Source organism: Chiloscyllium punctatum, chromosome 1 (assembly GCF_047496795.1).
Source record: "Chiloscyllium punctatum isolate Juve2018m chromosome 1, sChiPun1.3, whole genome shotgun sequence".
Classification (NCBI taxonomy): Eukaryota; Metazoa; Chordata; class Chondrichthyes; order Orectolobiformes; family Hemiscylliidae; genus Chiloscyllium; species Chiloscyllium punctatum.
In genome coordinates, this window is record NC_092739.1 from 29,245,601 (window position 1) to 29,270,076 (window position 24,476).

The 24,476-nt window shown below is 39.9% G+C and overlaps 1 protein-coding gene across 6 annotated transcripts in view; it reads right to left on the bottom strand.

Annotated features, from left to right (window-relative positions):
• The window catches only part of LOC140485480 (5'-3' DNA helicase ZGRF1-like), a 92,209-nt gene that overhangs the window by 16,737 nt on the left and 50,996 nt on the right, over positions 1–24,476 (bottom strand). For all 6 annotated transcript variants that reach the window (XM_072584131.1, XM_072583781.1, XM_072583870.1 and 3 more), the window contains 8 exons: positions 22,188–22,302; positions 19,986–20,227; positions 19,194–19,353; positions 8,278–8,355; positions 5,747–5,888; positions 3,826–3,953; positions 3,214–3,337; positions 1,155–1,331 (listed from right to left, as the gene is read on the bottom strand). In XM_072584131.1, the coding sequence (XP_072440232.1) occupies positions 1,155–1,331; positions 3,214–3,337; positions 3,826–3,953; positions 5,747–5,888; positions 8,278–8,355; positions 19,194–19,353; positions 19,986–20,227; positions 22,188–22,302 (1,166 nt within the window). The remainder of the gene's footprint in view (positions 1–1,154; positions 1,332–3,213; positions 3,338–3,825; positions 3,954–5,746; positions 5,889–8,277; positions 8,356–19,193; positions 19,354–19,985; positions 20,228–22,187; positions 22,303–24,476) is intronic.

The following is a 24,476-nucleotide window of genomic DNA, read 5'->3' on the forward strand; positions in this document are numbered from 1 at the left end:
TTGGAGGGATATGGGGTGGGTGCTGGCATGTGGGACTAGATTAGATTATGGCACCTGGTCGGCATGGACAAGCTGGAATGAAGGGTCTGCTTTTGTGCTGTACATCTCTATGACTCTATGACTATGAGTCTATGACAAAAGTTTCGAACAAACAGAATGTAATTCCAAGCCCAGAAATTGATGAAGCATTGAGTAATCTTAATTGGAGAAAGGGGAATTTTAATGTGAGAGGGAGGGTCACAGGAAGAAATCAGGGGCCTAGTATTGTATAGGCCTAGGCAGTTGGCTGGCCCTGCCCTGTTTTGAGCACAATGGCTTCACCCCCTAGAGTCCCAGGATCCTGTTAATGGGCCACAATGTACCCCCTGTCCTGAGCCTTGGTGAAAAATTCATGGTTGTAAAAGATGGAGGAACTTTTAGGACTTATCCTCAGTCATTCAGTTTGCACTTCTTTGCTACTTTATGACTCAGCTTGCTTGTTCATCCTGGAGCAATGAATTTTAACAGTATCTCATACCTTCAAAGCCTTACATCAAAGCAGTTGCACACACCATTGATTTTTCTACCTAACACTGCATTTCAATTCGAGTTTAGTGAGGTTGCATGTAGGATATAACAGGGTCTTCATCTTTTTGAAAATAATTCATACTGACCTGAACCAAAGATTATACCAAAGACCAAACGATCTACTCATTTACTCAAAAGTTATAATTTTAGCAAGTAATGTTATTTCCAACAGAAAAAAAATCAAATAAATAAACAATACATGGTGATAAATACTTTTAGTCAGTCTGTACTGACAGACACTGTAAAGAAAAAAAAGTAAGCAACTTAACAACTCCATGCCAGAATGGAAGCAGCAGTAGGTAAAGATTATAAATCATATTTTCTGCAGTAAACAATTACTTTTAACAATATTTGGCAAAAGCCACAGATGTGATGCTGGGGATATGTGTAAGGAAAGTTCACACATTAACTTGTCACTGTAGCAGCCAGCAGCAGAACTACCACTGTGCCCACTGGTGGTGACAATGTCCATTGTTTAACTGGGAAATATCAACTCTTACTTGTATTGCAGACATCAATTCAGAAAAAAATATCTTCAGCTTGTGTAATACCATTAAAGTTGCTGCTTCCTCTTATGGAATATTTACCTGGTCATGTCCTTTAACATTATAAAAGCAAAGAGTAGGCAACCAGTCCAACAGAGGGTTTAAATTTGAAGCAGAAAGTCCATCTTTAAGATTCCCATTGTAGAAGAGTTCATTTGTTATCGTGCTTATAGCAGGGTGGCATCTGTACTGAGTCCTTAGCATAATGGGATTATGGCCCTGACGGACAAGGAGAGAAAAAAAATCACAAGGATTATCAATTCGAACAAAATTATTCACATGGATGGTTCATAGTTGCTTTCAAACAAAAGTTTTAAAAAATCTGTCTGACCAATACTGAGAGTAATGCTATTTCTTTCTAGATGTTGAAACCGTAACAAAGAGATTTTGCTTTTAAATGAGATAGGAAGAAGTACTTACCAAATAAAGTAAGGAAAAGCATGGACATCATTAGCCCTGAAACTGGCCACTTCTTAACAAGAGTTCTAATATTCTTTTTGTGCTTAATGTGTACTTGGCACAACGAGCACATACTACTAATACAATGTTGGTTGCAGCTGGTGTTGCTAACAGATTCCACAGCTGAGACGGTTGGCACAGATGGCTGACTGAATCGATAAAACTATGAATCTGAATGGGAGTGAGTTTATACTGCATAATTGGTATTGCAGAGACACTTGGGACAGATAGTACAGATGGACAAATATATGACTCATAACTGGTAAAAGTGAGTTAAATTATTTAATATTTTAAGTGCATGAGTATACTACATCTTGTAAGATGGTTTACTAATTAATCATAAGGTCAAATTTGATTCAGTGGACAATGGTCTTATAGAATAAATTTATCAGTTCATGCAGTTTTGTGGCCTAGTATACTAGAAAATCCAGGGTATGTATTGCACAAGTGAGAAAACAAAACCTTCACAGGTATGAATGATATACCAAGGTTACAGTGTTAAGATGCAGAACTACATCTTGCGCAGCCTTTATTCATATTATATCCAGGGGCTCTTTGTAAATGTTAGTTTGCACAACAATGACTTGCAAGGCTTTAATTATTTGAATGATCAAATGTGAGTGATCTAAATTCATTTATCTATAATACTCAATCAATATTAATAATAACAAATTAAAAACCGAAAGAACTGTCAATGCTGTGAATCAGAAACAAATAAACGATATAGTGATCAATATGAAACAGTACTCTTTGCTCCCTTGTCAGTAGCATTTTTTTCAGTGTGGGGAAAGTACAGTTGCACAGTTCTGAGCTGCTGAAGGGTGATCTTATTGCACAGATTTCACATGGATACAATGATAATTGAAACAACCACACTACTATGCAAAAACCAAAGGTCTGCAGATGCCAGAAATCTGAAATAAAAAGAGAGGTGCTGGAAATGGAAAGCATATTAAATCAGCATACATGGTGAGAACAGAAAAAAATAGGTGCAAGCCATTCTCATATGTTAAAATCTGACATTTCTGTTCTCTTCATAACTGCTGACTGTCTCACTATGCTAGATTAAATTAAATTCCCTCGTGTGGAAACAGGCCCTTCGGCCCAACAAGTCCACACTGACCCTCCAAAGAATAACCCACCCAGACCCATTTCCCTCTGACTAATGCACTTAACACTACAGGCAATTTTGCGTGGCCAATCCACCTGACCTGCACATCTTTAGACTGTGGGAGGAAACCGGAGCACCCGGAGGAAACCCACACAGACACGGGGAGAATATGCAAACTGCACACAGACAGTCGCCAGAGGCTGGAATCAAACCTGGGACCCTGGTGCTGCGAGACATCAGTGCTAACCACTGAGCTTCCGTGCTGCCCTTCTCAGCACTTTTTGTGCTTGCTTTCAAGACCCACAATGATAATGCCTAATCCAGTGTTCTGACAAAGGAAGCTAGAATTGGCAAAGATATATGGAAATTAGTCATCTTCACTTTTTTTGATATCCTCCATTTTGAAGCAGGTTCATTAAGGTTTAAAAGATTATGATTACTGTAAAATATGCATTGCTTCCCCTTTAACTTGTGGAGAGCCATCGTTCACAGCTATTCCCTTTAAATATGTCATTAAGATAATTGCTGTACCATCAGGCACATTCTGTCAAAGAGAGTTTGTTCCAGGCCAGCTTCATGAGCACTTTCGGAGCCTTGAATTGTAGGTGGCAATTGCTTGGGGTCGCCAATAAGGATCAACTTTTCACATCCAAACCTGAAATGAAAAATCCAGTTTTGATCTTTCAGAGTTACATCGTTAATATAATTCTTCTTTCCCTGTCTAACATAGCCATAAGCCTACTTATTGTTATCTGAGATCAGCCAACTGATCACAGACCAGGTTAAAGTCTGTGGCTTCTTAAATTTTATACATTGCAATTGATGTGCAGTGGGATACTTCTTCTGGCTACTTTTAAGAACTGTTAATGGATCACGTCAGGTAAATCTAAACTTCCGATTCAAATGATATTTTCCTAAAAGGTTCCTCATTTTGGATTCTCAGAAACAGGAACATCTGTGGATTACTAAGCTACAAAGTACATATATCCTGCAAAGTGTGTAGCGTCTTTTTAGTTCTAAGAGACCGTGTGTCAATCTATGAATTTACATGTGTGTTGGAGAGACAAGCACCACAATGGATTTGTGAAGCGTGGTATGGCTATTTAAACACAAATCGATGAGCTTGCTATAGATCAGCAATACCTTGCAATAGGAAGGAGAGAAACTGGTTCTGTGATCTGACTGCACTCATCCAACAAAACCAATGGAAAGCTGAGGTTGTTCATACACTGGAAAGGACATGCAGCACAGGTAGCTCCTACCACTCGCACCTACACAAAGGCAGAAACCAAAAAAAAAGTAAATAAGGAGAAAGAGTCATAGAATTGTGTGTGCAGACGTTTTGCATAATGAACAGTTCAAAGAAGTAAAACAGTCCCCAGCACTTACACTGTCCCTCCATCTCAGACAGCCATCTGTCAGAAGCAAAATAGTAAACATCTCCCATTACCACAAACTCAATCATAGAGACGAATGAAAGCCCAAGCAATAGTTTGGGGTTACTTTTGTTTGGTCCTGGTTAATCTTTCGATGTATTTCAACTGCCCCCTTATTCACAAATGCAACACTGGCAGTTCAATTTCTGAAGACAGACTTTAAAACAGATGCTTTTAATGTTAAAAGGGCAAATGGAAACATAGCATACTGGCTTTCTGAGGGGTTGGTGTGCAACAATACCGGTTGGCCCAGCAACAAGCTACAAAGATAGGTTGTTCATCAACCCTATTATTTTTGGTTTTCAATCCAAATTTCCAGCATATGTAGTATTTTGTCTTCTGATGCTGGTTTGATATCTTATCTGGACCAGGTTAGCTGATCTCAGAGACAGCAACAAACGAACTGCCCATTTGCCTCCACTGTTGCTTCTATCATTGTCCCATTTTCCACACTGGAAAAATAATGGATGGTGTAGAGTTAGCGCAGGTTTGGACTCAATTGGTAAAAGGTCTTGATAAGACATACTGGCTGCAAATTTGGCCGCAAGACATGTCATTTTATCAATAAAACCAATGGTGTTGCACATATTTCTGTTGTTAGTAGCCAGTTTTGGAGGGCAATTGGCAGTGGGAGGGGTGGATGATATCCAGGGATGGGGGTGCCCTGATGTGTACAGAATTAAGTGGCCTCCGTTTCTTGCCTCCCTGTTTCTTCACTCAGGGTATATGAATGGCCTTCCCGCTCCTCCCCACCTGCACATAGCAGACAGATTATGGTATAAGCTGCACATTATTCAGGTCAATAAGCTTGCCAACAAATCCAGTTGACCTTGAATTATTTATTTACATGTGGTGGGCAGGTTGTCAGTTTTGGTGCCCACCCTCCAAGAGGTGAGCTTGAGAGTGGGTGAGAAATTGCTGAGCTAGCCACTCAGTTAATTTAGGTGCTGCCTTTTGAAACACGCCCAATAGCCCCATCTCTTAAATGTGCACAAATTAACACACATGCAGCACCAGGAAGAAACACCCCACCCCACCCACCATGTCATATTAAAACAAAAAGAGCAGAAATGTTCTCCAGTGTCTTGTCAACATTTATCCCTCATTCAGCATCACTGAAACACATATCAAACTATTTATCGCAATACTGTTTGCAGGATCTTGCTCTGCGGTTAATGGCCATGTTGCTCAATGTTCCAAGACTCGCTAATTCCAACAAAAGTACTTTATTTGACTATGAGGCACTACGGGGCATTCTGAGTTCGTGAGAGGTGCAACATAAATGCAACATCTTTGTTTCATCAAATGCAAAATAAAAATTCAAATCACATAAGCGATCTTGGAGTAACAACTTATCATTGAATATACTGCTTACACATTCACTATATAATCTCCATTGAAGTGGGATGAATATGTGTCAAATTGGAAGTTCCTTTATGAACAAATTCAGTGTTTTGCAAAAATATCCTCGCATAGTGCATCAGCAAAAATAATCCATAAAGCCAAGTTAGAGGAAGCTTAAGTTCATGCGCATTTAGCAACAAATACATTTTGCCACATTTACAAATCCCTGTATTGCTAAAGGACTTTATTTCAAAAAATGTCACATGCTAAAACATAACTCTCACCTCCATTAGCACAGCTCTGTTCCTGCCCAATTTGTGTTGCTCAATACTCTTTCTCACATGCATCTTTTCTACCGGAGTTAGGTCTTCTTTCATGAGTGCTTGCAGCTCTCGTAGCTCTTCATTGTCACTACCTGCATGTAAACTAATAAAACATAAACAGAATAATTCCATAAAACTAAATCTATAATAACAAAGATTTTCCAATATTGATCTCACTGAACAGAGATGAGTCAGTTCATACAGGGAGTGACTTTTCTTTTATTCATTCACAGGATGTGGGTATGTCTGGCGTAGCATGTATTTATTGCCCATCTCTAGTTGCCTAGAGTACACCTCATTGCTGTGGTTCTGGAGTCACATGTAGGTCAGACCAGGCAAGGAAATCATCCCTAAAATACATTAGTGAACAAGATGGGTTTTTATAACAGTCATGGTCAGCATTAGATTCTTAATTCTAAATTTTTTAAAAAATTCAATTTAAAATCCCAACATATCCTATGGCAAGATTCAAACTCAAGTCCCCAGAACATTACCTGGGTCTCTAGATTAGTAATCTAGTGATAATATCACTAAGCCATCACTTTGCCTTAAAAAGGAAAATTGAAAACACACTCATCCCCAACTCTCAATACTATGGCTGACTGGGCACCGTACTGACAAGAGCACGGGTGTAATCGTCAATAACTCTCAACAACATAAAGTGCATTCTAGAAGGTGGAAAAGCGAACTAAATGATTGTTTAAAAAAAAGTATGCAATCTTCTAAAAGTTTTTAAGATCAGCTACTAAGTACTTCTCTGATGAGACACTGTGCTAAGATGTCTGTTGGCTACGGCTATAATAAGTATTACATAGTAGAAATGGCCCTAATTGATCTCTGACAGCATGACAGATCCAGGGTTGGGGGAGTAGGGAGAGGATGTTTGAGAGTCAGAAGAATGGATTCATGATATGTGGGTGAGTTGATAATATCAGCATGGAATGTGCATGCTGAAATGTTCTCGAGAAGGCGTCAGGTGCAGTCTCTATGTTAAGGTTATTTTCATAATGCTGTCAGGGAGGCTATTTCAGGTTTTTGACTCAGTTAAAATCATAGAATGGCATTATACACCACAATAGTGTGAAAGCTGTGGTGTTTCCATGCGCTGATTATCCTTTATCCTTCCTTCATGACATTGTGGGTTTGGAAGGTGCTGTCAAAATAAACCTTTGCAAATGCTGCAAACCACCTTACAGATGATACGCATTGCATTATTATATGCCATTGGTGGAGGCAGGGAATGTTTATAGTGATGGACTAAGTGTTTTGCTTTTTCCTGAAGGATGTTTTTGGAATATTGACAAATGGAAAATATTCCATCACAGTCCCGACTAATGTTTTATACACAGTGGATACATATACACCTGACAGAATATTAATCATTGGTGTCTGTCCCTAAATTTGCGAATACTATCTACTCAGGGTTTAAGTTTCTCCTTTGGTTTTCCATGTGACTGGACAGGCTGATTCGCAAACAAAAGATCTTTGACACACAGGGTACAATGCTCTCAGAGGCAGTAGGATCCAGAGATTTGAATTTGTTTCCATTTCTTTCCTCTCTGTACTGGAAACAAAAACGCTGAAAATCATAGTCAACTTCTGTGGAGAGACAGGAAGCTAGCATTTCGAGTCTGGATGACTCTGCATCAGAGCTCTTCCCTCTCTGACAGTGCTTTGGTTTAATCTTATGTTGTGACTCAAAATGTGAGACAGTTTCATGCATAATTTTTCATCTTTTTGAACAAATAGCAGCAAGCTCCTCCTAGACACTAAGGTCAATGCTGCTGTACTTCAAAGAGAGCTTCAGAGTTTCTTCGTCCTCCCCAGGAATGCTGGCCATTTAAGAGTTAAGAAAACAGGCTATTGGGGGAGTTTAAAGGCCAGGTCATTAAAAGTGAAGAACCACAATCTGGTGAAGCTTTAATGAAATTTTGTGACCCAGTCTTACTAAAATCTAGGAAAACTGCTGAGAATCCATGGTATGCGTTTGACTGAATTTGTTACTTGACGCAGTAGGGTGTTCGATCATCGTTTGTGTTAATTATATTTGCCTCAGGTTAAGTTTGAGATGTTAGAGTATATGCATTGTCTTTCTTTGCACTGTCTGTACCCTTTTTTTTTGACAATAATTATTGCCGACTTGTTTGAGCAAATTTTATTTGCAATAACTTATTATTCTTTTTTGACAAGAGAAACCTAGCTGAATTGCTCTAAGACTAATCCAAAACAATCTAAAACCTAACTAATTACCATAATAACACATAATAATAAAATGTGTTATGACCAGTGGAGGAGTGGCGATTGCTTGAAAGTTGAGGCATCCCTCCGACTTCAGTAAAAATGATACATTCAATCAGGAGCTCAAAGCCACTGGCAGTCAGAACAGTCAAATATCAGCCTGCCATTATTGTAATGTATTCCCAATCTACAACACAAATATTTTATACTAGGGCTTCATTCAGTTTGAGAAGAAATGTAGAGATTGTGTTTACCTATATGGTAAAATTGGTTTGGCAATTTTCCGAATGCTTCCAACTCTGATAAATCTATCAAATCCGAGCTCGAGAAGCCTAATTAAAAGAAATAAACCACATCAATTTACTTCATCACATAAAATGAATTGAGAAATAAAGCCACTTTTGTACCATTTCTGCAAATTCCTTTAACTGGATTAGTGCACCACCTTAAAGCAGTGTGCAAAATTCTGTACCTACAATAATTTTCAGTAAACTGCACAAATGTTATGGACTAAAAACAAAGTTTCATCTCTGAATGTACACAATTTGACATTCATACATGTGCTTCCTACCAGCAGGTAGATTTTCCTTCATTTTTGTTCAGAAAGATCACCAAACATAAAGAGATCAACTCTCAAGCACAATCACCCTAAAACAATTATCAAATACATTTTCATTTTTGTAAAATGAAAAGTTAAACAGTGATATAAGGATTAACTGAAGATAAACTGAGTTGGCCCTCTGACAATAATGTGTTGAACATACAATCCGTGTACTTTAAGGACGTAATGCTCCACCTGAAGGGCATAGGATTCTTTTGATATCATATTATTATTATGGTGCCAAAGCAGGCCATTTGGCCCCTCATGTCTTCATCAGCTCTGTGAATGAGCATTGTGGCTCAGTGCCATCCTCTTGCCTTTTCCCATTCATCCTGAATATTATTTCCAATTAAATAATCACTGACGTTTTTGAATGCCAACGGCGAGAGCAGGAGCAGTCAATTCATGGCATCCAGCAGCAACAGCAAGACCATGCAGCCAACAGCAAAAGTAGGAGAAGGCAGCCCGAGGCAGTGAGAGCAGTATCAGGAACATTGCGAGCCCAGCATATGAACTATGTTGTGAACTGTAAACTGTGTTTCTTTGTTTTTCTGCCTTTTAGTAAGAAGGACTGTAATATTTAACATTTTAACTTAGTTTTCTTTGTTTTTCTGCTTTGTACTAAGATTCTGTACGCAACATCCTTTGTACCTCAGATGGCACCTTAAGTTGCGACTTGTAAACCTTTCACAGTACTTGTGTGAGTATGTATGACAATAAGAGTTGAGAGTGTGTTGCTGGAAAAGCACAGCATGTCAGGCAGCATCCAAGGAGCAGGAGAATTGATGTTTCAGGCATAAGCTCATTCCTGATGAATGGCTTATGCCCGAAACGTTGATTCTCCTGCTCCTTGGATGCTGCTTGACCTGCTGTGCTTTTCCAGCAACACACTCTTGACTCTGATCTCCAGCATCTTCAGTCCTCACTTACTTCCTGTATGACAATAAACCTATTTTTATTCAATTGAACCTGCTTCCACTTCACTTCTAGACAGTGAGTTAATTGCTGAAGAATTTCTCTTGACTTCGTCCTATAATCACTTGAATTCACAATATTGAGCCAATTAGGAATACTGTTGGGCCTTTGTCCCATTGAGTCAGGAACCAGTGCACACTAATTTATTATACGGAGACAGTGGTGAAGCAAATATTTTACTGGATTAGCAATCCAGAGGTCCAGGCTAATGCCATGGGGCATGGATTTAAATTCCACCAAACAACGAGTGGAATTTAAATTCAGTTAATAAACTTGGAACTGAAAGTTTGTGTCAAGTAACGGTGACCATGAAATTACCATCTATTATAGTAAAACAACACTGCTTCACTAATGACCTTTGGGGAAGGAAATCTGCCATTCTTATCTGCTCTGGCCTATGCATGACTTGACTGATAGTACACTGGTTGACTCTTAACCTCTTCCTAAAATGGCCCAGCAAGTGACATAGTTCAACTGCAATTGGGAATGGGTTATAAATGTTGGTCAATGATGCATACACCCCACGAAAGAGTGAAGAAGGTCTGAATGACTTAATGAGAGAATTGCATTCAAGAGTCTTTTTAATCTAAACCTATCTCTTCACCTACAAAATTTGAATGCTTAACATTTATTATTAAACTTAAATACTTAATGTTATGTTTTCACAACTTTTTAAAACTAAAATAATTATTTTTTAAAAAATTTTATTGAAAAAATTTTTCTTTTCAAAACTATAAATTTACAAATATATGAAAATATAACATTATAACAAAAAACCAACACTATACTACACTACAAAAGAACTCTCAACTAAACTCATTATGCATCAATAAATAAATTAGTAAATAAATAATACCGCTCAGCGTAACAAGACCTCAGCTCTCAAACTTCAAGAGCATCAGTTATTAAACCCACGTTTGCTTAAAATTCTTCCTCTAAGGACACTAGGCTTACTAAACCAAACCATCAGGGCTAGACAAAAGTCCTAATTAAAATGGCGGACAGATCTGCTTCCAAATAATTCAAAAAGGGCTGCCTTGTCTTATAAAAGTTGTCCGTTTTTTGGTGCACCATGTTTGTAAGAAAGTCCAAAGGAATGTGTTCCATAATTAACTTATGCTACCCTGACAGACCTGGGGGATTTTCAGATGCCTAACACATCAGAATGTTCTGCCTCGCACAAAAAGTGAGGATGCTACAAAGCTTTTTCCCCATGTACAACGAAGGGAGATAAATTCGGCAAACCCAGGAGAAGAGAAACCGGGACCACCTTGACTTCGGTCCCCAAGACCCTCTCTAGTATTCTTGCCACAGCGCTCCAGTACATACAGAGCCTGTGGCAGGACCACAAACAATGAGTGGGGGTGCCCGTAATTATTTTACATTTGAGGCACATTGAAGACACATCCTGCTTAAATTCTGCAAGACAATCTGGGGCCAGATGAGTCCTCATTTACTCATTAAAGGTCCTGTTACATATCAAAATCTTCCTCACTGTCCTTCCAAGTTTCCAGAGTAATCTCTGCCCCTACATCTCTCTCCCAGACCTCCCGCAACTGCTCGATGTCACCCGAGGAACCTCCTCCCAACAAATGATAAAGAGTACTCACTTTAAGATTGTTCTTAGCCTGAGCATCTTCTTTTCCAAATCAGATCTATAACACTCAGTCAGAAGTCTCTTTTCAGATAAAACCTCTGATGTGAAAAAAATGGAAGAGGTCCCTACTCGATAATCCATACTTATGAGTTACTTGATCAAATGACATTAACGTTTCATCTTCAAACAGGTCACCCAAACAAGAGACTCCCCTATCCGCCCAGGACTTAAACCTGGGATCCATTGTCCCTGGCCGGAAACCTGGCATATGGGAGTATGGAAAGATGTTTTAAACATATTACCCTCCATCTGTCTCATTGCCCTCCACGTTTTGACAGTCTAAATAACTATTGGATTGCGGCAATGTTCCGTAACTATCCTCATTTTGTCCAGAAACAACAGGTTAATAAGAGGACACTTTGCCTGGGAGGCCTCAATGTCCAACCATATCGACGTTGAGTCCTCACAGGCCTAATCACTCATAAAAGATAGAAGGGAGCTCAATTGATACCTTCTGGCATCCAGGAGATCCACTCCTCCCAACCCCTGAGACATTTGAAATTTCATAAACTTGATAAGTGGCTGCTTGTAGCACCAAATAAAAGAACTAAACCAACCATCTAATTTCTGAAACATTTGTCTTGGAAGAAAGCAAGGGAAGCATCCGCAGAGGGTATAATAAGCAAGGAAGGACATTCATTTTAATAACAACAACTTGACCTAGCCATGATATTGGAAGGGCATCCCATCTTTGAAGGTCTTGTTTAATAAATAACAAAATTAGCCTTGAATAACTGATCAAAACTAGGGGTAACAGAGAGGCCCAAACAAAGAAAGCCTTCCTCTGTTTACTTAAAGGGGAACCCACCTTCAACTTCTGGTATTCCCCTAAAACCCCCCCATAGGCATAGCCTCCAATTTTGAAAAATTGATCTTGTAAGCTGAGAAAAAGCCAAATTAATTAATACATTGTATCAAATAAGGCACCGAAACTGTCCGGTTTGAAAAAATGAGAACACCTAGCCACATATAACGTGATCTAATGTACCTGTGGCCCTACCTTTGGGGCAGCTATGTTAGGGTCCCCACGAATGGCCTCTGCCAGCAGCTCAATCATCAATGTGAAGAGCAAAGGTGAGAGGGTACAGCTTTGCCGACTGCCCTTACCAATGTTGAAATTATCAGTCCTTATACCATTAGTGAGAACCGCCGCCAAAGATCACTGTAAAGGACCCTTACTCACCGAGTAAACACTTCACCCAGGCCAAACTGCTCCAGGGTATAAAAAAAGAAATGGCCATTCCACCTAGTCAAATGCCTTCTCAGCTTCCAAGGAAACCACCAACCCTTGCACTGACCGTTGCTGGCACACTTGAATCATGTTAAGCAGTCTCCTAACATTATTAGAAGATCTGTGACCCTTTATAAAGTCTGTCTGATCTTCCTAAACAATACAGGGCAACACCATTTCCAACTTCAATGCCAGAGTCTTCGATAAAATTTTAAAATCAGAGTTTAAAAGTGAGATTGGTCTGCAAGAAGCACAGGGTCTTCCCTTTCTTGAGGATAAGAGAGATATTAGCCTCTCTCAAGGATGGTGGGAGGCAATCACGACTCTATGAATAGTTATACATGTCTAGCATTGATCGTGACAGTATGTTTACAAATTCTTTATAAAATTCACTGGGCAAGCATCAGGGCCGGATGCCTTACCACTTTAAATTTGCCTCCAAACCTCCTGTATCTCTTGTGCTGTTGGGGCGCACGGTGGTTAGCACTATAGCCTCACAGCACCAGGGACCCCAGGTTCGATTCCAGCCTTGGGTGACTGCCTGTGTGGAGTTTGTACATTCTCCCTGTGTCTGCGTGGGTTTTCTCTGGGTGCTCCGGTTTCCTCCCACAGTCCAAAGATGTGCAGGTTAGGTGAATTGACCATGGTAACTTGCCCATAGAGTTAGGTGCATTAGTCAGAGGGAAGTAGGTCTGGGTAGGTTACACTTTGAAGGGTCGGTGTGGACTTGTTGGGCCAAAGGGCCTGTTTCCACACTGTAGGGAATCTAATCTTAATGGAGAACTAATGGGGGATGCCTGTTCAGCAGACACACCAGGAAGATCCAAATTCATAAAAAAAAGTTCCATCTTATCGTATCTGTCCTCACAGCATTCAGACTGGTAAAGTTCAGAGTAAAACCTTTTTAGCATTGCAAGCAAAAGACCCATTCCATTCCCTATTAAAAGCAATAGACTGGAAAGCATTCTTCTTCCTGACCAAATATGCCAAGTATTTACTTGGCCTATCGCAATGCTTAAATAACCGCTGCTTCGCAAAGGTACGTTCCTTCCTTCCTGTTGGCGTTGGCATGGAGTTTAAGGTGGATCAGAGAGCTGTGATCTGCTGCAGCTTAGTCACCAATGACCTACTATTATATGCTGTCTCAGCTTCCTTCAGTCGTGCCTCGAGCAGACGCTGCTGCTCTCCCTTCTGGCTGGCAGAGTTTGAAATAATTATCCCTCTAGCATAGGCCTTAGCAGGCTACCAAAGAATGGACGTATTACCAGCTGTACCCGAGTTGGAGGCCAAAAAAGCTTCAAATTCCCCAGAGAAGTATTCTACAATCTTGCCGTCCTTGAGGATGAAAGGATCTATTCACCAGTACCAGCCCATTGCATCACCCTTAATCTTAATCGTTAAATGTCTCCAAACGTATGCCAACCTCAGTTCATAGATCACCCAATTGGTTAGATTGTGAAAAATGTTTTGGAGGGCCTTTGGGCATGATCAGAGGTGGCAATATCCCCAGTCGAACAGAATACCACCAAATGTAAAAAAAAACCCGCAGGAGTTAGGAAATAATCAATCCATGTGTGGCATTTATGAGAATTGGAAAAGAATGTAAAATCTCTGCCCATAGGCTGTAAACGTCTCCAAATGTATACCAACCCCAGTTCCACACATTAGATCACCCAACTGCTTAGATTGTGAAGAAAGCTTTGGGGGGCCTTTGGGCATTCTATCCAGCATAGGATCCATAGCACCCCCCATATAATTAAAGTCCCCCCTATAATAGTATGCTGCGGCGCCAATCAGAAATTTAAGAGGGTGGGCTGGACGACAGTAAACATTCAAAGTATCATATTCCTTGCCATGTCTAAGGGCCTTAACAACAACAAACCGACCATATTCATCATTAACACAATCTATTAAATTAAATGGAAGACCCTTCCGGACAAGTATTGCCACTCCTCTGCTCCTAGTACTAAAAGACGAGAAAAACACCCTATCAAACTCACCCTGCTGCAACTTCTTTCCTTGTCATTAAGAGGAGTCTCCTGCAACAGGGCAACATCCACCTTCTTTCTAAGGCTCAACAACACCGTTTTTCTTTTAACTGGCAAATGAATCCCTCTGATGTTCCAGGTGCACCATTTGAGAATGCTGCTAACCATGATCCTTTACAATCACCTTTGACCTCCCAAGAGGAAGAATTCGTCATGCAACATGCTGAGTATACTCAAAAGGACACTCATTGAGTCTATTTACAAAACAACCAAAACAAAACTGACTACAAAACACAAAAGGCACTTAATGGGGGACTCTACCCCTGCCCACAGAGGGCATTTAAATTTCCCACACACACCTCTATCTCCCCTTCCAGCTCAAACTGCACCCCAAATCCAAGCTATAGAACAAACCAAACAAAGGACATTGTAAACACAAAGGTATAACAAAAACAGTGAGCACTCTACCCACCCCATAACATATCAATACCACTCCAGCTTGGAGAGAAAAAGAACCCATCAACAACAGCTTCTTTGGGAAAAGAGTGAAAGTAAAAGAAGCAAAAGTAAGACAAAAAAACAGACACTATTGTCCACGTCCATAAGTACATCTACGTTATTTTAAAGTGTCCAAGAAGTTTTTGGCTTGCTCCAAGGAATCAAACGACCGCACGGTTTCCTTGTAAGTAATAAGAAGCACCACTGGGTATCTCATTGAATACTGAATACGGAGGTCCTTTAGCCTTCTCTTAACCTCATCAAACAAATTCCCCTTATGAATCACTGCCGCAGAAAAGTCCTGGAGAAACATTATCTTAGTTCCCTGATAGGTCAGGGCCTGCAGGTCTCTTCCTAGCCTTCTAGAAGTTTCCATGACTCTCTGCTTGTCCCTTTAGCATTGAAACCGTATCAGAACCAGGCAAGGGTGCCGACCCTGACTGGATTTGCGCACCGCAACCTGGTGAACTCTGTCAACCTTCACCCGGTCCGCCTTGGCATTCCAGCCAAGAAATTGTGGCAAACAGTCTTCAAAAAAACTTGCTGGCTGCCCATCTTCTCCTCCCTCCAGCAGGCCAACGACATAGATATTCTTTCTCCTACCTCTATTTTCTTGACCTGTTCAGTGAGGGTCCGAACCTGTTTCTCAATGGCTTGGATCTGCCCTGCCAAGGACTCAACCTCGGTCTCCGACGCCATGGAACGCCGCTCAACCTCTTCAACTGCTTCCTGAGCCCTTCCAGTCCCTTTTGCAGCATGGCTGAGATGGGCTCCAGTTGATTACGAGTTCCTTCCCTCATCTCCTGGATCAGCTGTCAGAACTCCAAGTTCCTCCATTATGTTCTGCTGTGCAGGCATTCCCTTCACAGCTGCTTCCCCAGTTGCAGTCTCGAGCCTGCCTGATGTTTTCGAGTGTTCCGAGTGTTGAGACTTGGCTGTTTGCTTCCCTTAGTCATTCTCACATGCTCGATAAAGGACTTAAACAGTTGTATTATCATTTAACAATTTTCTTTTCCAAAAAACTAAAGTAGGGGGTGAAAAAATATTACTACCCTGGGTTGGGGTGCAGAGCTCAGCAAGGCTAAACAATTCAGATTGCCACTATCGTGAATATCCCAAAATAATTATTTTAAACATCATTTCCACATAAATACTTTCAAAATAAATAACCTTGTGCTATGAATTACCTGACAGGAGTTCTTTTATCAGTCAAATCTGGCAAAAGGGCTGTACAAATATCTTGTCTAGTTTTCAGAGACTGAAAATGGACTGTGTACAGTCACCACTTTTGGCCCTTAGTTCACATTTCCAGAATTTGTAATTTTTCTATTTTTATTCCTCTTACTCTTTCTTGACTGATAAATTTGGCTGCCTTTATGAACATTGGTGCTATATATGACGTGTAAATCTTACCTTGTTTTGTGTAACTGGCTGTAAGAAAAGAACAGATAAAAATGTTTGGCTTTACAGATGAATCCTGGCTACTTCCATTTTAACCTTTTGTTTTTTGAACTCCCTTTCCTGGTTTCTCAATTGCTTTTGATAAACTAGATAACTCTCAACACCACTATAATTAAACTCAATAATCACTTCAATGCGATCAAACATGCCTCTGAAATTTCTCAACTACTACTGCCATCTATATTACTGAACTAACAGCAGAAAAGCAGTGAGAACTGAAATATGTCACTAAGAAATATAGAGAAAAAAAGAACACTGAGAACACTCCAAAAGTAAATGATCCAAGGGAATGCTCCTGGGTAGTACTGGATCATAGAATATATAACTCAGATGGAGGCCATTCAAACCATTTTGGTAATGCTAAATCTTCACCTGAGGCTTCTTACATTAGTTCCTTTTCCTTGTATTTTCCTCTTGTTGTTTCTGATTTGTCCTTTTGAAATGTTTATCTATTTTTGGAAATTATGTTATGCTTGTTATTGCTGCATCGACTAATAATAAAGCAATCTATGTTGCATTGCCCTTGGTGTGATAATATTTCATTTAATGATCCCTTGTTCTCCAAGTGATGGTCTTAAATTTTTAGTTCCTTCCAATTTACGGTCACCAAATTTTCACTACTGTACACACTTGGGTAATAGTTGATTTTGTATGGAAATCAACAGAAAACCCTTATTCTTCCATGTATCCATGTATAAATCAATCTGAATTTTAACCAAAAAGATTCCAAATTCTTTTCATTTACCATCCACGTGCGGCCTTTCCCACAGAAAAGTTCTTTCTCGTCTTGTCACACTGCTACCCAACTTGTCCATTTGTCACTTCCCTGTCTAACATTTTCACTCACCTCTTTGCTGCCTGACTTTCACAGGTGAACTAGTAACATAGTTAGTTTCCATAAGATATTCAATACAATACCACAGAAGCAAGATAAGGCCACATGGAATTGAGTATAACATATTCTTAGTTTCTTGAAAGTCGAGTCACAGGTAGATAGGATAGTGAAGAAGGTGTTTGGTATGCTTTCCTTTATTGGTCATGGTATTGAGTACAGGAGTTGGGAGGTCATGTTGCGGCTGTACAGGACATTTGTTAGGCCACTTTTGGAATATTACGTGCAATTCTGTACTCCTTCCTATCAGAAGGATGTTGTGAAACTTGAATGGGTTCAGAAAAGATTTACAAGGATGTTGCCAGGTATGGAAGTTTTGAGCTGTAGGGAGAGGCTGAATAGGCTGGGGCTTGTTTCCCTGGAGCATCACAGACTGAGGGGTGACCTTACAGAGGTTTATAAAATCATGAGAGGCATGGATAATAGAGATAACAGATAATAGAGATAATCTTTTCCATGGGTTGTGGGAGTCCTGACTTAGCAGGCAGAAGTTTAGGGTGAGATGGGAAAGATATAAAAGTGATCGAAAGGGCAACCTTTTCACACAGAGGATGGTACGTGTATAGAATGAGCTGCTAGAGGAAGCAGTGGAGGTTGGTACAATTGCAACATTTAAAAGGCATCTGGATGGGTATATGAATAGAAAGGGTTTAAAGGGATATGGGACAAGTGCTGACAAATGGGACTAGATTAGGTTAGGATATCTGGTCAGCATGGACGTGTTGGACTCTATGGCTCTATATTAGCATGGATAGAAGTTATGTTAATGGCGAGGGAGTAATAAGCCATTCTCAGGTTGACAGGCTGTGACTAGTGAAGTGCTGCAAAGATCGGTGCCAGGGCCTTAACAACTTTTACGAATGACTTAGACAAGAAGACAGAGAGCAACATATTTAAGTTTGCTGATGAAACAGAGCTAGATGGGAAAGGATATTATCAGTAGGATGCAGGTTAAGTGAGTGGGTAACAAAATGGCAAATGGAGCATACGTTAGGGAAGTGTGAGGTTACTTTATTTGATGATAATAGAAAAGCAGAATTTTAAAAAAAAAATTTTAAACTTGTAAGTTTTGATATTGAGAGAGACTTGAATTGACTTACACAAGGAACAAGTTAGTTTACAAGTGTAAGTTGACTATTTCTAAAGGTTTAACATATTCAAGTTTGAAACAGATGAATATTTGATCTCAGGGAATCAAGGTGCTTTTCATGTCTTTGTGCTTAGTAACAAATAAATACCAATGCATGAGGCTTATAAGGGTTTGATCACAAACAAATACTTGGACTCAATTATTAAGGAGATCAGAGTCAGGCGCAGGATTACAAATTTAGACAACATTTTAATATGCATTTTTGATCTCTTGCTTCATCATAGCCATATGAGATTAAATCTGAATCGCATAACATATTGCATCATTTCCTCTCTGATAGTGTGATCAGAGAACATAACCATACCAACTTAAAAATATACCTCAACACAGAGGATATCGACACTGTTGAAAACTCACGTTGAGACAGAAGATCTGTGTGACCATACTGAATGGCAGAATCAGACTCAAGGAGTTATATGGCCCCCTAGCAAATAGTTCTTACGTTTGCATTTATAAACTTCCAACAAGGAGGTTGTTTAATTCTAATTGCAACAGATACAGAGAGCGACTTTTCTTCCTTCTTATCTGAGAACTAATATTACTGCCAATTTGGCTGGGACTTGCAAACTTACAGACTAGCTTGAGAACTTGAGATCTTCAAGCTCTTCCAAACACAATGCTGACCTTTGTGGCAGGAGGCAGTCAGAAAAGCACTTATGAAAAATCAACTCAAAGAAGGGACACCATGTTTAGTTGTCATGCTGAAATTTCACTCACCCAAGCAGTACTCTGTCGACGGCAACATTAGTAGAGGCAGAGATAAGAAGTTTCCATGGGACCTGCCTCGGACCCGCAACTGCATCATTTTCTTCAAAAAGTTGAACAAGAAATAGAATCAAAACAGCCAACAGATAGCTCTTCCCAGCTCCATAGACACCTGAATAGAAATGTAACAAAATACAACACAGTGGAAATAAAATGTACCCAGCTAAATTTTGGAAAATAAAATCTTAACCAAACCATCTCTGTCAGTTGACTATCATTCCCTCAAATTTTAATTGGTGGTGTAATTTGTCTTTTAAATTACTTTTCTAAAAAAAAATGTCTTTTAATCTTAATTCAATCTTTCTTTCCAACTTGTTATTTTGCTTTCTGTTGATGATTTCACCGCTCTGGCATTTCCTTGCTCTGTATATCAACAATTTTTCAGTCCAACTGGTTAAGGAGACACTTAGCTTCTATCTGCTTTGACTCTGCAGAGGATGCTGCAGCACATCAGTCTCACTCTAACAGTAATTTGTAGCGAATTAAATGTGCAAGGGCAAGTCTAATGAACAGTGCAGCGCTATTCATTTGTCTGCTACAGTTTATTCCGATCCAATATAAAATTGTCCAAAAATCAGTTCAAGAAATACAAATGTGCTGGCTGAGCTAGATAATCTTTCAATATGCATCAAATACCACTGAAAGGCGATAATGGAATATAAAAGTTTAGGAGTTGTGATGGAGAAAGACAAAACAAAAAACATGGCAATAACAAAAATCTAAGCAGCAGTTAATTGTTTTTACCATGGATAACGGTGACTGGCAGAATGAGATCTTGGGGGCTCTCGCCCTTGGCCATCATTATAGCTACTTGTCTGAATGCAGCTGCCTGATCTGTATTCAGGTGAAACTTCCGCATCATTTCTGTTGCCAATGCAACTGTCCGTTCTTTGCACAACAATGCAGTCATTACCATGGGCATTTTTAATGCAGGTGAAATAAATCTTCCTTTTCCAGACTTGACTATTGCTTCATCATAACAGGGCCTATAGAGTGAAACAAAACATTAGTTTTTCTTAAAGGATCATATGGCTTTCTAAATAGCGATATGGAAGCTAAACTTGTCATGTCTTAATACCAGTGATGCTGAATTAAAAACACAGAATACAAGCAACCATTATTTAGTTTCAATTTGTTAATCAGGAAAATTGAGAGGCTGTCATGTGTATAGTACATGTGCATAGATCAATGCAATGGAGATAAATGAAAAGATAGAAACTAATCTCTTTGTTCTTTAGTTATTTCTCCCCGCTTCACACCACTGATATTATGTGAAATTCACAGCACAAAATGAGAAAAATATGCTGCCAAGATTAGTATACAGTTTTGTTTCCCCACAAAGAGTGGCCCACTTGTCAAACGCCAGTGCATCACATTCACACAAGAGTGTGGCCTGTGATACTGAAACCAAACAGGAGGGGACAAATTAAAATATTCAATATTCCACCTTGATGAAAGGAAAAACAAGTTAAGGTGTTCAATAAATTTGTGTTTCGTTTAATAATCAAGTTCTCTTTGACAAAAATGAGATTCTGTTTACTTGCCAGAGAAACTAAAGTAATAAATATTGATGTCCAATACAAAATTCAGGTGTTTGTTCGACCAGAGTTAAATAATTAAATTCTAATTACTTTCTTCATCATCTTGCTTCAATTATAGCCATTTATTTATGATACAAATCTGTTTTGTTTTTTAACAGAAGCCAATACAGATTGCTCTTTATGGAAGCACTGAATGGAATGATTTTTTCATGCCTAATATTCAGGCTGAACTTTCAGCTGCTTATGGGGACAGGACGAAAGGCGAGTGGACCCAGAATTTCCTGCTGCAGATCACAGTGCTGCTTTCTGGCACAACATTCGGCCCAATGGATCCACACTGACCCTCCAAGGAGCATCCCACCCACACCCAGCTCCCTATCCTACCTCTGTAACCCCATATTTAGCATGGCCAATCCACCTAACCTGCACATCTTTGCACTGTGGGGGAAAACCGGAGTGCTCGGTGGAAACCCACAGACACAGAGAGAATGTGCAAACTCCACACAGACAATTGCCTGAGGCTGGAATTGAACCTGGGTCCATTGTGCTGTAAGGCAGCAGTGCTAACCACTGAGCCACAATGCTGCATTATTTACCAAGAATGGGATAAGGACAATACAGGTGGCTCAGTTACTAAATAAACCATATAGTGAATAGCTGAGAGATATTGCATAGGCCAGGAAAGTTTTTCATTTGATCTAACTCCAGCCCATGGTCAGTAGCCCATTAAGTGATTTAATCCAGCATGTCAGTTGAGGTCATACACTAGCCTCACTTGACTAGAAAGGGTTAAAAAAAGCAGCTCAAATTGTGGCTTCAGATTACAATCTAGCAGCTCTACTGGTTAAACGCATGCATTCTATTTGACACAGAATTGGGTTGAATTTCTGTTTCTAATATTCGGACAAGGTTGATGAAAACCAGGTTGATGAATTCCAGGTACCCACAATTTTATTTCAGAAGATCAGGAAAATACTTGCAGAAATTCTATTCCTATTTGACTAGGTTTTCGGGACCCAACTCCTCTGCTGGATTGAAATCTCCACTTCTCTCACCCTCACTCAAATTTGAAGAATGGCTATGAGGCTAGGCACTTGTTATAAAAAGAGTGTCACAGTTCTTTCGGGTAAGATGGGGGAAATTGCAGGAAATATACTGAAAACCCACAAAGAATACATATTTCTAAATATGAAAGTAGAATTTTCTGATATCAAAGAAAAAGCTGCAACTAATTTAAATTTACATATTGCAAACAAATTAGCATTTTCAATTAAAAGCTTTTATAATTATAGTTCCACCTGTCGTTAAAGATTTCTAAAAAAAACTTCTGAGTTTTATGAGTGCACAAGTAATAATGATCAACTTTAAGATATTTCTGGATGGAATACAAAACTGAATTACTTACATTTTGAGCAAGTGTGGCAGTAGAGGAAGAGAGGCTGGGTTGACATGTTCCTGCAGATTTCGTAGACAGCTAAGTTCAGTGCTGGCATTACCAACAAACAAAGCATGAACAATTACTGGAAGAACAGAAGAAATTCCTGGAATTAGTCATCTTCAACTTCAACTACTAGATAATTACAATGATTTCAAAGTGTACGTATGTGCACTGTTTGTACATCATAGCAACTAGACACAAAGTTAATTATAACCCTTTTTCTTGATGGCCTAAAAATCAGGAATCTGATAATGCACCAAAAAACAAAGCTCTTCAACAAGGTCCACTGAAATAAGCTTAGAGCAGCCAAAACAAGGTGTGCAATTGATGAGAAAATTATCGTTTCAGCTTTGAGACATGGTGTGGAATCTTGTAGAGGCCAAAGAGTTGTGGGTTTTGGCTAGATTTGCCTTGCCAAGCCGTTTCACACCAGTTAGTGCTTTGGCAATTCAGCTCAAGCCAAAGACTATCAGTACTGCTGTACTGACATCCTTTTTAGTGCAGACAGGTTGCAGGTCAAACTTGTCAGTAAGGATCTGACTGGGGTCAAGATTAGAGTAGTGCTGGAAAAGCACAGCAGGTCAGGCAGCATCCGAGGAGCAGGAAAATCGACGCTTCGAGCAAAAGCCCTTCATCAGGAATTGGGTCAGGTCATCTTGTTGTACGGAATGGGGCATAAAAGTAAGGAGGTTTTACTAAACCTTGACTTGAGTCAGACCGTAGCTAGAATATTGTGATTAGTTTTGGGCCCTTTATCTAAGTAAAGATATACTGGTTTTGGAGGTAATCCAGAGAAAGTTCACTATGCAGGCCCTGGGTATGGAAGGATTGTTTTATGAGGAAAGGTTGAATAGGATAAGCCTGTACTCATTGGAGTTTAGAAGAATGAGAGGTGGTCTTATTTAGGCATACAGGATTTCTAGGGGACTTCTAGGTTAGATGCAGAAAGGCTGTTTCCTCTTGTGGTAAGTTCTAGGTCCTGAGGGCATAATCTCATAATTAAAGACTTTTCAGACAGAGTTGAGAAGGGAACTAAATTTGTGAGATTTTGTTTTTACCATAGAGGGTTGTTGAGGCTTGGTCATTAAATACATTCAAGGTTGAGAGAGGCAGATATTTAATTAGTAAGGGTATCAAGGGTTAGGGGGGAAAGTCAGGAAAGTGGAGTTGAGGGTTATCAGGTCAGCCATATCAGTAAATGGTGGAGCAGACTTGATGGGCTGAATGGCCATTCTGCCACACCTTTTGGTCTTTTGAATGCTATCTCAAATTATAGGTACACAAGTAACTACATGCCTTAAATTTACTGCAACAGAATACAGGTATTAGGTTTCTGATATCTCGGTTAAATCTCTGAGGAAACAGAGACCAAAGTATGCTGATGTTTTCCTTTGTTTTGTCACTAATTTACTTTCCCTGAGGCTGCATTGTTAAAGTATTGATTGCATTAATGTCTCTCTGGAAAAGCAAAGATAAATAATACATCCTGTTCATAACACTGAAACATCTTTGGTTCAAATTATCTGGTGCAATATCCCTTACTCTTGAATAAAATGGTTTAATACACTAAAGCATGATCAAAAATGCAGCAAAACTTTGGTATTGTGGGGACTTTTAGGCCTAAACTCCAAGCCATTTCACTTAACCAGCAAGTAGGCAATTTTTCAACATGCTGGGGTTGGTTCCAGGAAAAACTTAACCATGATGGAGATCCAAGATGGCGGCGACCCAGTAGGTCTGAGTCTGCAAAGCTCTGCCCAAGACTCAGGCAAAGTGGGGTGCTCACCCTCACCTCATCTGCTAAGTTGTTTAATGTAGTTTTTGCCCCAGCAGCCTTGGCCATTCTGCATCAAACTTTAGCAGTTTGATGCTTTTTAAAATGACCAAAGGCAAAGGCTCTCGCAGTTCGCAGCAGGCAGGGACCCCTCCCCTCCCCCCGCAGCAAAAGAGACGCCCGTGATCACTCCGGAGGACTTACCTGCAGAGGCGAGCCTGATCTCGGAGATTGTTAAGCTCCGAAAGAAAATTGATGCATCCAAAGAGACCCAGCCCAGGTGGGAGTCGATCAGATGCATGACCGAGAGATCGAGAAACTCAGGCAGCATGTTTTGGGAGAGGTGGGGGGGGGGGGACAGACCAACGGGCCGCGGCCTCCAAGACCGCTGCTGAGTCATCCATGGGTCAGGTCCGGGCTCTGGAGTGTCGAGTCCGGACCTTAGAGTAACATATCGACCACCTCGAAAATTGAGGTCGTCG